At 45.3% G+C, this 14,870-nt stretch overlaps 2 protein-coding genes across 4 annotated transcripts in view; one reads left to right on the top strand and one right to left on the bottom strand.

Moving 5' to 3' along the window:
• Positions 1 to 10,617, bottom strand: part of LOC119402757 (cAMP-regulated phosphoprotein 19) — a 28,244-nt gene extending 17,627 nt beyond the window's left edge. The window contains exons 1-2 of one of the 3 annotated variants that reach the window (XM_037669839.2): positions 10,388 to 10,617; positions 7,292 to 7,402 (exon numbers count right to left, since the gene is read on the bottom strand). In XM_037669839.2, coding sequence (XP_037525767.1) covers positions 7,292 to 7,402; positions 10,388 to 10,456 — 180 coding nt within the window. In that variant the 5' untranslated portion in view covers positions 10,457 to 10,617. The remainder of the gene's footprint in view (positions 1 to 7,291; positions 7,403 to 10,387) is intronic. The other 2 variants (XM_037669844.2, XM_049417912.1) reach the window with 2 other exon arrangements.
• LOC119402717 (N(G),N(G)-dimethylarginine dimethylaminohydrolase 1) overlaps positions 1 to 14,870 on the top strand; it is a 63,971-nt gene that overhangs the window by 35,097 nt on the left and 14,004 nt on the right. The gene's annotated exons all lie outside the window — the stretch shown is intronic.

Here is a 14,870-nt window from a genome sequence, read left to right as displayed (position 1 = left end):
CGTCAGTGCTCACTGCTTCCGGAAGAGCTTGTTCCTCTTCATCTTGAGGCGTTGCAGCCAAGATCCGGATGTCACCGCGTTGATTTGCTCGAATGGTGAAGTCCACCCACATCTTTTTGTAATAATATACACGTTGGGCTAGGCTATGGTGTCAGTCATGTTCTTTGTTCAGAACACCCGCTTTATTCAGCTTTTTGTCACGTCATCTAGCTCCTCATTACGGTCCGAGTCTCCCTGGTCGGTTAAAAACGACACACGCGTTGCGGTAGACTTCCAGTTTGCAAGGGGGCGTCTTTCATCAGCTCGTGTGGGACCCTGTACACCTTGCAGCAGTTGTCATGGTTTTACGCTGGGTTCCTAGGTCCTGGAGGTAGATGTTTCGCATTCCCCGCAGAAGGTCTTCAACCGTCTTTGGTCCTCTCACTTATATCTGCTTCTGGGGGTCCGGACTCAAACCATGGATGATAAGCGGAACCACAGACGTCTCAGGCAAGGATGAGTCAGCCAGCCGGAGCAACCGCCTTTTCTCATAAAAATAGCAAAGTGCGGATCCAGACGTGTACTTGAATGCGATCGCTTTGTCCCATAGCAACACCTTGCTCTCGCCAAAAGAGCGGATAAAACTTTCTTTCCACTCTGTCCATGGCTTGTTGCTGTGAGCGGTGACACGCAACTCGTACCAACTCTTCGCTATTCCCGAGAGGAATAATCGCATGTTTTTTCGCTTTATCCTCGTCAATGTGCCATTAGTTTTCATTGCATGCATATTCGTAAAATGTTAGCCAGGACTCGGGACTGCGAGACTCTCCGTCAAACATGTTCGAGACTCGGTCCGCTTATTCGTTCGGTCACGTTTACAAGCAACCGCATTAAATCATTTTGCTGCCTGTTCTGTTCCCGTTGCATTTCAAGAAACTTGTTGATCAGCTCGACGAAACTGTCAGGCGAAGCAACGGTAGCAGGCTTCGCGTAGTTTCCAACTGGAGTCAGAACAAAATTCTCATAACCTTGAAGTTTCATATTGGTCCTCACTGTTCCTTTGGCAATTAAATCACCTGGAGTGAGCCTCGTTTTAGTGCTTATATATGTAGGAGACAAATGCGTCAGTGCTCACTGCTTCCGGATGATGATGAGCCTCTACACATGGCTCATACCCACACTGGGGGATTGGCCAAGAGCTTGTTCCTCTTAATCTTGAGGCGTTGCAGCCAAGATCCGGATGCCACCGCGTTGATTTGCTCCAGTGGTGGAGTCCACCCACATCTTGACTTGAATGTCCACACAGGAACTATACGTGGCTGCGCCAATTTGTAATAATACACGTTGGGCTAGACTATGGTGTCAGCCACGTTCTTTATTTAGAACACCCTCATCTTCCTCGTCTTCCCTCAGTCCTCCTCTAACTTCTTCACAACGTCCGCGTACAAGTTTAGTGGATCAACCACGCATATATAACGCACACAAACGTGACCAAACCCAGCCCTAGGCGAACACAACAGATCAATAATTCAAGAAGGTAAAATGCGCAGATGTCATGGGAAGATATGACAAAGCCATCATCCAGGTGGAACTCGGGTACTAAAAAAAAATCAAGGATGAACATTATGTTGCACACGCAGACAAATTCGCTGGCACGAGGCAGTCCTAATATTTACCCAAAATAAGGCAACTTCGTTATCAAGTAACTAAATAGAGGGCTGGCTCACACAATCGTGTCCCTTCTTTATCGCGTAGGCGTAGTAAGCCTCCATTAATTCGCGCGATAACTTTTCACGATGTCTGAAGAGCAGTCGTACTATGAAACACCGGAGGACAGAAACCACAATCGCGACAGTGCTAGGCAAGGTACGAATGCGCGAATCCCTTCAAAGAAGTATGATGCTCTCTTAACCTAATGTTCAAGCATCGCCCCGTCTGGTAAGTATAAAGACCGCATGTGAGCGCCGTGTTGCGTCCGTTTGTTTGACAGGTGTTAACGTCTGCAGGGGTGGTTATCGCTAGACAATTTCATTGTTCATCACTATTTGTTGTTTTACATACACTGGTAGCCCTGTGGATTGCATACGATTGTCCACGTATTAATATTATTATTATTATTATCATTATTCGAAAGCCTGCCTTTAGGCGTAATAAGTTCACAGAGGTATTCAAAAAGATCCGTTTAGTATATCGGTGGTCCAGTAAGACAAATATCAAAGCAGACTGCTTGTCATTGTTCCTGCGCAGAACAGCGTCATACAGTTAGCGAGATTTATTGACTAGATGAGGTACAAAAGAGGTCACCTTTATGGCCATAATTTTATTACCGTATTGAGTAAGAAATAGTAACTTTGTACATTTACTCATATATAGTTCATGAAAGCTTTTATTGATAAATTACCGAATCATTGGCTATGAATTGCTATTATGGTATGTCAAGTGTATTTATTGTAACTTGCTCACTTAAAGGGGTGGTGCCATCAAATTTCGAGGCTATAACAAGCCTGTTGTGGGTTTCCTCTGTATGCAAGGACACTCCACACGAAGGGTCGGACACAGCAAACGTTTAGAATATATTTTAATTCACTTCCAAAGTGTGCCTAAATGCCCATTCTCCCGACCGAGACCCATCGCTAGCGCGCTAACACTGACGTAGCTCTGTAGGATGGGCAACGAAAGTTGTAGTGACGTCACACCAGATCTGCTGTAGTGACGTGAGCGACTGCCGGACCTCCGCCACCTCCGCAACGTATGTACCGGCTGTAGTGAACTAGAATATATTAGTTCACTATAGTATCAGCAAAGCATCGGTTGCTACATCACTCGCCGAGTTTCGATCGCTTCCTGGTTAAGTGCGTCACAGCCTTGTGTGGTAACGTGACCAAGCTCCTACACTTCTACGTCACTGCCCAACCTCGGCGCCCAGAAACTGAAACCGAAAGTTGTCCACATCAAAAGGTGATATTAAATTATTTAGCGCGAATACATGAATCTTGGTGCGTGTATCATGCTTTCTGGAGCTATAGGAAACGTTTACAGCAAAGAACGCGCAATCCCCAAATTTGGTGGCACCACCCCTTTAAACACAAATACATACTCGCCCAAGCATCCACTTTAGCTAATAATTGGTCATTTTTCTTATTAAATGTCTTTATATTGCAGCTGAGCTGACAGCGCTTGTACCTTGTGGTTAGCGGACGTGACGCGAACCCCATACCACAGCGTGCAGATGTTTTGAGCGCGCCGCGAGATTTGAACACACTCGGAAATCATGCAGCTTATTAATGTTCTATGTTCTGACCCATTCCCCGCAGCTGATTTTTTTTTTTTTTTTAGTTTCAACATTACAATCGGTGAAGCTTCTTTGCAGTTTGCTTTTAAATCATTTCTTTTGGATGTGTTATCCCCAAAAGGCCACATTATAAAAGATGTCATGCTTGGATTTCACGTACCCGTCAGTTATCTCTTCTAGTAACCAGCTATAGCTCTTGGTCATTCGGGCTTGCCTTGTCTCTCTTGTACTACTGTGTTTCAGTCATGCTCCCGCTTACAAAACGCTCAAACTCGGTCTCATTAATTATCTTCTACGCCAGCTTTGTATTCATCGGACCTATTCTATCTTTGGCATTATATTATCCCAGTTGAAACTGCGTCATCAAGACCTTGAACAACCATTATGCATATCTTTAGACCCTCGACTACTACAAATATTACCTACGTAAGTAAACTCTTTACGTTCTCCCATAGAGACTACGTTAAACTGCCGATGTGAGCGTGGTACGAGGGCGTAAGTGCTCGTCCCAGTAAATGTATGTAGTGCCAGACGAGATCTGCCGACACTCTAAAACACTAAGCCCCTGACCGACCGAATAATTTATTGTTTTTGCGACACTCCGCCGATTGACAAAGTACGAAACCTTCTCTTGAGATTTGATCGTATGTTTTAGGACCAGACAAAATGAACCGGTACACAACGAACACGGCTTATACAGGGCGTTTTTTTTTTTTTTTGTAGAAATACAGACTTTTCATGAAAATTCTATGACAGTCAGGCTCTTGTAGTTTTCGCACACAAACTCTATGTCAGGCGGAAATACTTTGCCGCAACTAAAATGACATTGACACGACTAATTGACAAAAGGTCGTTAATTAACTTTTCACTTATTCACTTGAAGGCAGTCATTCAAATTAGAAAGTCTTAGTGCATGCCAATTTATGGCATACCCATTTTTTTTAGAAATCACAAAAGTTCCACGTAAGTCCAGATTTTCATCATCGAATATTAAAGGCGATATCGAAACTGACGGCGCCCGGCGAGCAAGGGACACGGCCTCTTTGTTATGTAAGAGCGGAACTGCACGTGACAAGGAAGTGACGAAATTTTAATCAAGGCACGCCAAAGCAGAATCTGGTCAGGAAAATCGGCAAGCATTCTGAAATACACAAGTAGACAGCTTATTCATTGGGTGCGATGGGTGATGCTTGTCTCTTAAATTTAAGCAGGCGCGAAAAACTATTCCGCTTGTCTGCTAGAAGAAGCGCCGCAGCTGCTGGCCCTGAGTTTTATGCTGCACAGGGTAGAGCACTGCACGGGCCCGCTTTATGTAGCCCGAGCCCAGCCCAGGCCCGTGGTTCCAAGCATGGGCCCGGCCCGGGCGTGCATTACTAAACTTATCCAGGGCGCGCATGTATTTACTTTAATCGTACGATTTTGCCCTATCAGGTGGTCATTTAGCATACGAATATATATATACACACACACACACACACACACACACACACACACACACACACACACACACACACACACAGGTAAATTCATGAGAATACAGCATAAAATAAATGCACCAGAATAGATATAATCTATTATACTGGCGAAAAAAATAAATAAATGGAACTTCAACTGTTTTTCCATTTTCTTTGCTAAGCTTTACACTCTTAAAAAAAAGGTAGTGGTACTTGCTAACTTTGGGGTTGTAACGGCTTGTCACATATGTTACAACCCTGTTAGTAAGTGCAGTTAGTAACGGCAAGGGTGGTAACTGCTACTACCTTTGCCGTTACTAACAGCAATTAGTAACTGTTACTACCCTAGCTGTTACTAACCATAGGTAGTAAAATAAAGGTTGTAAAAAAAAGTAGTAACTGACACTAACGTGTTCATTTTGCCACATTATTAACAGTGATCAAATTCATAATGCCACACTACGAAACAACATCGGCTAATCTTGCGTGGAGTGTCATGAACTAGAAGAATACACCGACTCAACAAGTTCACTACGCGACAGTACTTACTAAGCGACTCGTATTTATGGCCCCTACATTCGAGATGCACGACTGGTACCGGTGAGCACCTGTGTTTCACGATGAATTATAAAAAAGTGTGACCCTAAAGTACCCTACCCTATCACCGGATTATGTGCGCTTGGGGACGTAGCACAAGACTTTTAATCAACCGTATTAAAAGAAACAATATGTCATGTCTATTTGCTATAAAACTGCCGCAAAAAAATATTATGTACAGCGGCCGAGACAAGGTACTAAGCCCACTAACATAGCCTCAGTGCATTTAAATGAATTCATGTGCTAGTATACATAGACAGTAAAAAGCTAATAATAATCATTCCTGGGATTTCACGTGCCGAAACCACAATATGATTATGAGACGCGCCGTATAGTGAGGGACTCCGAATTAATTTTAACCACCTGTGGTTCTTTCACATCCGCCTGTCATGCTAGCTTGTTGGAATTTATATTGTGTACTAAAACGCATATAGCACTTGCTTACACTTCATTAACTTTTGCTCCTCCGTTTTCAGAATAGGAGAATGATGCTTAGAAATCGCGGTTGGGTAATTTTAAAAAGAAAATTTATATTTTTTTCTTGATCCACGGACATTTTCTTCACCAGTTTTCGATTTAAAATGATGTGTCGAGACTATTACAGTTATAAATTAACACAATAGTTATTAACTACAATTTTAGATTAAGTATAGTTAACGGCCAGGTAGGAAAAAGGTAGTAACAGTCCATGAAAGTTAGTAACGGCTGCAGTTACTACCTATTTGCTTGCAGTTACTAACGTAGGTAGTAAACAGGTAGGAAAAAGTTAGCAACGGTTGCAGGTAGTAACTGTTTACTAACGTAGGTAGTAAACAGGTAGCAAAAGGTTAGTAACGGTCCAAGAAAGTTAGTAACCGCTGCAGTTACTACCTATCTGCTTGCAGTTACAACCTTTTTACTAACTTTTTTTTAAGAGTGTACTAAGAGCCAGCTATTTGCACGTGTCACTTCAGCTTGGCACAGAATGCATAACGTTCGCGTGCGCTCGACGGCCCGACTTAGGCCTTTTAATGAGCGGGCCGAGTCCGGCCCGGCCCGTAGCCTCAAGCCCGGGCCCGGCCCAGGCCCGCCGGAAAATGCTTCAGACGACCCGGCCCGGCCCGCGGGCCGGGCCCGCGCAGTGCTCTGGCACAGGGAAAGAAAAGGTTGATATTGCGGTTTTCTTGCGCACAGCTCGAAAGAAACATAAGCACCAAACACCACTCGCAAAGGCGATCTGCTGGCACAAGTGAGATGACTTGCCATTTTCACGAAAAGATACGGCCACGACGCGCCTTCATTCAATTTTCGTCACTTCCTTGTCACGGGTACTTCGTCTGACGTAATGGAGTTGTCGCGTTTTGTGCGTACCGAGCGCGTTCAGTTTCGATATCGCCCTTAACATTCGATTATGGATATCTCGAATTACGTGCAACTTTTGCGATTTCTCAAAACTGGGTATGCCGTAAATTGTGATGTACTACTACTTTCTAATATAAGCAACTGCCCTCAAGTAAATAATTAAGTTAAATAACGAGTTTTTATTAATCAGTCACAACAGTGTCATTTCATGTGGGCAAAGTACTCCCGCCTCAACGTAATCCCGGCCGCGGCGGCTGCATTTTCGATGGAGGCGAAAATGTTTGAGGCCCGTGTACTTGGATTTAGGTGCACGTTAAAGAACCCCAGGTGGTCGAAATTTCCGGAGCCCTCCACTACGGCGTCTCTCATAATCATATGGTGGTTTTGGGACGTTAAACCCCAGATATTATTATCCCGCCTCAACGTATATAGGGTTCGTACGAGAAAACGACAGGAGACTTACTGTCGGACGATTTTTACAAAAAGTTTGTATTGCCTAAAACGAAACAAAAAAACACCCCGTATACTCTGTAGCAGTACGAAGACTATTTGGGAGCCTTTGGCTAGTGGAAATGTAAAACCTCCCAGTTGCCCTGACTTTCTGATGTGACTGCCATGCGGGTCTCACTCCTTTCTGCAGTCGTTTCCGAAAGAGTAGGGGTCCCCCGGGCCTTGTGCTCGTCGGATACTTGGACTTGAACTTCGATTCTTCCACCTTCGCTGCTGCTTCCGTTGTTTGCTGCCGACGAATAAGAACATAGGCGAAGTGTTAGGCACCACGGCTGTACAATGAGGCGCTCCGCGCAAGAGAAATTCCACGCTATTAGCTCGAGTTCACAGCCCAGAACTCAGAACGAAAGCCGGAATAAAAGGACGAAAACTTTGCTATTTAGACACGCAATGCACTATATTTGTTTGATCGACTCCACCTGTCGTTACAATGTTCCGCGGTGCTAATAAAATTAAGAGTACGTCGCGTAGGTGGACACTTCCTGTTTATATGGCCTCGTGCGCACTTCCGAAGGCGTTGCTGTGAACGGTGCTCTGGGGACGTCATCTGGGGGACGGCTTTGTCATCTGCTGATTTCCAGCTGGAAATGCTGCGATTTCGAGTGTGGAACGGAAACTTTAATGCATGAGCATTGAACACTCATTGTGCAGGAAGCGGCACCTTCCGTCGTATATACAGACCTCACCAAAGAGCTAAGCGTAAACAGTCAGGGGAGACGGAAAAAAAAAATTCACAGCATATCCACGGGTGAATGATGAAGAGCTTGGGCGAAGCTCCTGAAGCAATCATGGTTACACCGTGAAATCTTCAGTGGTTTCGCCCAGCAGTAAACAAAGCGATAGCCCAGTACATCATCAAAGACGTGACAAACACTGTATATATTTATACAAGAAATTTTGTTAATCGTAAGTGGTAGCTAGACGTGGCTTCCGTTCCCCCTTTATTATAACGGCTTTATGGTCGGTGAAGTGATGGATCGGTCATTGATCGTAGTGGGATGTTTGCAAAGGCGAAGTAGTGGGCAGTTTGCAAAGGATCGGTGATTGGTCGTAGTGGGATGTTTGCAAAGACGAAGTAGTGGGCAGTTTGCAAAGGTGGTTACGCCGGACAACGGAGACGTGACAAGGTTAGACTAAGAGGAGCTTCGCCCCTAAAAGAAAAGTGATAGAGGAAAGAAAACAAATTTTCCGACAGTTTTGCGGAATATAAAAAAAACACAGCTTTGGTGACCAAGTGTGCGTTAGTCGCAAAACATAGTTTGTACGGTCTTGCAAGCGAAGCAATAGCAAAATAGCGCTTCGACTATGAACTGTATAGCATACGTCAAGGGCCGGCCACGCCTTGAACTGCGTGTGGTCGGCCACGTCACGCTTTCAGTGCCGCTGCACGACCTTATTTCACATTTGAGGTCTTAACAGCGGGTGTATTTATCCGGAGTTTTCTTTTTTTTTTTAATGTGCGCAATATATCCCAATTTCAAGCTGCAGACGAGCAGGATATAGCGTTGGCACAGGTTGCGTCAACTTAGTTTTATTTTGCCGTTGTTCGAAGCAGCAGAAATATTGTGCAGGCCTGGAAAGGTTACAAGTATTAGTGTGCACATATTTTTAGCTCTATTAACCTTTTTAATATGCAGTCTCTATTTGCACAGAATGGAAGAGTAATTTCAATATGATGGCCTCACCGACCTGCCTTTCTTGCCGCCGAGGCAAATGATCAGGGCCGTAGCCAGAAATTTTTTTCAGGGGGGGGGAGGGGCGGTTATGTTTGTTGTGTGCGTGTATATGCACATGCAAACTTGAAAATTTTTATTTTGAGGGGGGGGGGGTGCAGTTGCGATGTGCTGGCAACATGCGGCTAAAGTCGTGTGCACGCGTCGTATACGACACCATCGAAGAATTAGGGAGCTGGCATCACGTGTGCCGACGCTGTTATGAACTTGTGTATAAACTGCATATTGTCACGGGGTCGTGACGTGGACGAAGGCAGCAGTCTGCTTGTTCAAGACTAACTTTTATTTGGGCGAACCTGTGTCCGGCAAACGAGAAGTCAAACTGCAAGCGATGCACGCTTACAGTGATAGCGGCGAACAGAGCGTCGGCCGTCGATAATCTGATTTGCGGTAAGGCGCGTCGGCATTTGTACATGGGGCATCAAACACTCGCGCCTTATTGCTCGTGGCCGCGTGAGCTCCAGAATAAGCTCAACAGTTCTTGTTTGCGCGCTCAAGCCTATCAGAATATTCCCAAAATAATCTGGAAGGTTCCTATACATTTGGGCGCGGCTTGCGGCTACGCGTGAAACGGACTAGTTACGTAAAAGTAACAAAATAAGCGCGCGTGGCAATATATTTGCCGGCACCCAGAACAGTACTGTGTATCTTCCGACATGACCTCGACTACAAATACTATGCTTACGGAAACTTGCTCTCAGACAGGAAAGAGCATTGTTGATGTATATAGCGGAAGCCGGCCTCTACCTGTATATTTAACTATGTATGCCGTTGGGCAAACTCTCGAAATTTAAAAAAAAAAAGAAAACGTAGTAGAAAGAGCTAAAAGAAGTCGCAGATAATTTACTGTTAAAAAAAAAGCGAAGTCAGAAAAAAAAAAAAAAATGACGGCTCTGCGAAGCGCGGTTGAAGCGCACACACAGGCATGGTGTGTGCGAGAAAAACGCGCATGCGCAGTATATGGGCAGGCCGCAGAGTGCAGCGATGCAGTTTTTCCACCGTTCCCATGGTGCGTACGCTTTGGCTTTCGATAGTACACGCCGCACACTTTCTTTTTAGTCTAGGCAGCTACACCCGATGTTAAGAATTGAAATATGGGAAAAGTTGGTGCACAGGGACGTGGCCGACCGCAGCAGCAAATAATTAGCCCAGCGCGTTGCAGTGCTTGCTTGTCATGAAAAAAAAATGGAAAAAGAAACCCGAGAGACGGCGGGAGAGTACAACTGCTAAAAACCGAAAGAGTAAAAAGACTTAAAATGAAAACAAAAGTCAGTTGACACAGCAAGGTACGAGTCTACCGCGGAATGCAGCGTTGCAGCTACGCGTTCCGTGTCTGATATCCGCTTGATGGGGCCGGTTAGACTACGACACCCATCACTTCTGCACCGTGCGAAAGAGGGCCAACAAACGTTGAACGTTGAGAGGACACGCGTGAGCAGCGCGAAATCACCTCAGGATAAGTAAAATAGCGACGCTCTCACCTGTTCATTTTTGTCTGTGGTTTTGGCGTCTGCAGAACATCCTGCGCCTTGACTGTCGTCTGTGTCCATGACTTTTAACAAACGCTGAGCGGAAAACTTGGTAAAAATACACTCTTGCAGCTCGGGCAACTAAGCGGCTCGGCTCGTTAAATGGCGATGCAACAGGCAACTACTGCTTTATGCAGCCCAACGCGGGCACTCTCACGTGACCTTAAGACCGCAAAATTTATTTAGCTCGATTCCCGCTTGGTTTGCTGCACCAGTGCGAAATAATGACGATGCAGATTTCACGCACCGTGGAAATCAGTCACCCTATACGAGAGTCATTTAAATGAAAACCCTGAACTCGTCATAATATTTCAATATTTCATGCCACTCACCTGTAAGTTGACGGAACTGATTCTACTAATGTAAAATATGTTCGCTAGATGGCAGAACTGCACGTGTAGCTGAAGATCACAGTGTCGGTGTAAAGTGTCAGCTTCAGTTGAGAAATGCGCGTAATAGAATAACTTCTATTTGTCACAGCAGCAGCTGCACGGATGAGAATTCGCCATCGATGTGACATACTTGAAAGATGGTCGTCACCTGATCAGGTTTACGAGTTACGACACCACGAGTTTGACCACGGCCTCCCAACGTGTTTTCCATTGAGCTGTCACATGACAGTGGTCGTCCTCAGAGGCGTCAAGGAGCTCGCCACCGCCCCCCTTCTCAAGGCCGCATACCTTAATAAGATTTTTTTTATAAACGCGCTATAAAGGTAAGACCCCTTTCGTCTTCTCACATGAATTCTGCGTCGAAGCGGAAATACTTTTTTCGCAGCTAAAGTGACTAATTAACAAGTAATCGGTAATGAACGTTTTATTTATTGACTTGATGGCAGTTATTTATATGGAAAAGTTGTAGGCCGTCACAATTTGCGGCATATTATACATTTTTTTAAAAGAAAGCACTAAAGTTGCTCGCAATTTGAGACATTCATCATGGAATATTAATGGCGATATCAAAACTGAGTGCGCCCGGCGCGCAGGCAACGCGGCCGCTCTGTTACGTCAGACCGGAACTTCTCGTGACGAGTAGGGACGAAATTTGAATCAAGGCGCGTCCTGGTGGTGTCTTGGCGTGGAACGCAGCAAGTCATCTCGCTTGCACCGTGGGATCCCTTATTTTTGCGTGTGATGTGTGGTGCTTGTCTGTTTCTTTCGCGCTGTGCGCAAGAAAACCGCAATATCTATACCTTTGCTTTCTCTGCACAGCGTAAAACTCAGGGCCAGACATTGGGGCGCTTCTTCTTGCAGAGGGCGAAAGATTTTTTTTTTTTTCGCCTGTTTATAGACCAGGATTTTCATCGCTTGCTGGGGGCAGCCATCTTTGCTAGGGGGCTGATGATTACGTGGAACGGACGACTACGCTAGCACCTAGCCTTTTCTTATCACATGATGGCCGCCAGTAATCGCTCGCCATCAGCTGTGACGTAACTATCCCGGAGCCCCTTCGGCCTCTCGCCGACAGATGAAAACTGGGGTCAAGATTACGTATGCTTGCTCTAAACGTGGGTGCGAGAGTAAAAATAATCCGGTCTATAGTTTAAGAAAGAAATATATATGCACCACACATTGCACGCAATGAATAAGCGGTCTATTTATGTATTTCAGACGACTTGCCGTTTTTTATGATCAGATTCCGCGTCGACGCGCCTTGATTAAAATTTCGTCTCTTCCTCGTCACGGGTAGTTGCGGTTTAATGCAAAAGAGTGGCCGCGTTTCTTGCGCGCCGGGCGAGCTCACTTTCGATATTGCCATTGAAATTCAATCATATGATAAATGATAAATTACGTGCTATTTTTGTGATTTAAAAAAAAAAAAGTGGATATGTTATAAATTGTCACGGACTGCAACTTTCCTATTTAGACTGCCCTCGTGTCAATAATAAAAATAATTAACGAGTTTTTGTTAATTTTTGTTAATTAGTCACTTCAATCTAGCTTTAGCTGCGTTAAAGTATTTCCGCCTCGACGTAGAGTTCGTGTGCAAAGACGACAGGTGCCTGAAATCTAGCTTTAGCTTCGTCAAAGTATTTCCGCCTCGACGTAGAGTTCGTGTGCAAAGACGACAGGTGCCTGACTGTTATAGCGCTTTTATAAAAAATCTGTATTGTCTAAAAAAACACACACACTCGCCGTGTAGACACGTAGTATAATTCTGTAATGAACCTTGCACAAGGAAACTTCCAAATTTTGGTTTCAACCATAACCGATTTATTTTATGTGCACCTCATTATTAAAGGGGTCGTGAAACGTTTTCCGAAAATTAAATTTTGAACTACGTGTGTATTCGGAATCCTGGCCGTCCATTCAAAAATGTACCTTGACTGTTTCATCGTCCTAGTTGATTTATTATCTGTGAAAGCACAATTTCGATTTCCCAGCGCGTGTATCCCTCAACTCTACAGCTCACGTCATCTTAGTCAGCCAATCAAATATTTCTGTCGTCGACAAAGCATGGCGACGCAGCGAGGCCTGCTGAGCCATAGTTGACTGAGGTTCGGAGCATCATACCATTTCGAGTGCGGCGCCGTAATGACGTCACGCACACTAACCGACCTGCAGCGTCGCGTATGCTAGGGGGATATAAAAAAATACTTTTTCTCCTCCTAGGTCGTATGCCGACCTTCCCGACCTGCAGCAACGGATGTTAGAACCACGGTGAAGAAATATGATAGGCAACGGCAGCGTTTCGCCATGCCTGCAACCATAGAGATGTGTTCGGTGGCACATTGGTCACCGCCCCGTTATAAAGGGGACGCTCATAGCATCCACCCATCCATCCATCCAGCCCAAGGAGGTTTCTCTCTACCATGGATGAGCCTTAAAGGAGCACTGAGACGTGCGTATTGCCGCAGTCCGGCTATGGTGGCCAGAAGGAGAGCTGTCAGCATCGGCGCGCCGGAGAGGGAGCGAGAATTCATCCAGATGCGGCGGCGCTGCTGTCGGCTCAGAGATGCCTGCGCTCGCGCCCGCGCGTGCGTAGCAGCCGCTTTTCGTTGCAACTATTTCACGTTACCATGCTGATTATAACAAAAGCTAGCTGGCACATTTCTGGCGGCTCGCTGCAAAGCGTGTATTGGCACTGAAAACTAATGTTTGCAATTTACTTCCTTGTATATCAGATCACGTTTGCCACTTGCACCTCGAAGCGCTCGAAGATAGGGAATCAAATGAATGACTTGCCGTGAGCTTGACACAAAAACAACGTCCGTGCAGTTTTCACTTTGATACCACGGTGTTCTCCGTGACGTCTCAATGCAGGTAAAGGTAAAGCAACCATACTTGAATGCGTTATTTAGTAGGGGTGTGCGAATAGTGAAATTTCATCTCGAATCGAATTCGAATCGAATAGTACGTATATTTACATGTAACTAGTACCGCCATTTGCTGCAAGACAAAGGAAAATTCAGGGACGCTACGGGTTGGTGGCAGCTTCATTACGCGCTTGTTCGGAAGAGTATTTTTATTCTGCTTTTCTGGGCGCGCAGGCATGTTGATAGAAGAACCGTCACTCCAGTTAGCAGGGGCCCTCTCAACGGCTAAAAAAAAGGGGGGTACGGTAGCTAGTTTTTTTCCCTACGGTCGCGGAATACGGCTTCAATTGTGCTCCATCTGTGGTCGCGCAATACTGCTTTATCTCGATGCACACTCGGGGCTCAACAATCTTCGGGCGCTCGTTCACAGCAGTGTTTCAACTACGCGCCGAAGCGCTGGGAGTTCTTGAACGAGTGGTGCGGTGCGGCAGTGACGACTGCACAGCGGGAACAAATTTTCATATAAGAATCCAATCACCGAGGGTTTCGCGGGCCGAAGTCGTCGCCTGCGGCATACGCGACCGAACTAGGCAAGGAAAGTGCATGCCTTCGTTTGAGAGGCGAAGTTGTGAAGAGCTTGACAGTTTTCTCATGTTTCTTTTTTTTTTTTTTACGTGTGCAAATACATGATCGCCTTTGAAATAAACATGCGGTCGCTTTTGTACCAGGATATCGGTGAAAGTTTTAACGAAAGGCCTACTGTACCGATGTTAGCGTTAGTTTTATCCACTCCACCCTAGCCAAGTTGCACCTTTGTCGCGTTTTAGATATTCGTCCTGTCGAGTTATTCGAGACTTTGAATACCAGCTATTCGAAAGTCGAATCGAATTATTCGGTTAGGTATTATTCGATTGGAATTCGAAACTCGAATATTCGCACACCCCTAACTTTTATGACTTGCGCATCGAAAACGAAGGTCTATTTGTACAAGCAAGACATTTATTTTGACACACTCTTACAATGCATCAAGGTGCAAAGCAGTGTCTTTGCTGTTTACACACCACTGTCGTCACTGTGGCATGGTCAGATCGGTACGTACCGATACCGAACAAGTTCAAATTGGCACACCGCAGACCAGGGGCGTAGCCAGAAACTTTTTCGGGAGTGTTCAACCATACA

Source organism: Rhipicephalus sanguineus, chromosome 1 (genome assembly GCF_013339695.2).
Source record: "Rhipicephalus sanguineus isolate Rsan-2018 chromosome 1, BIME_Rsan_1.4, whole genome shotgun sequence".
NCBI classification, from domain to species: domain Eukaryota; kingdom Metazoa; phylum Arthropoda; class Arachnida; order Ixodida; family Ixodidae; genus Rhipicephalus; species Rhipicephalus sanguineus.
The sequence above is the reverse complement of the archived record's forward strand: the minus strand, read 5'-3'. Positions and strand labels throughout refer to the sequence as shown.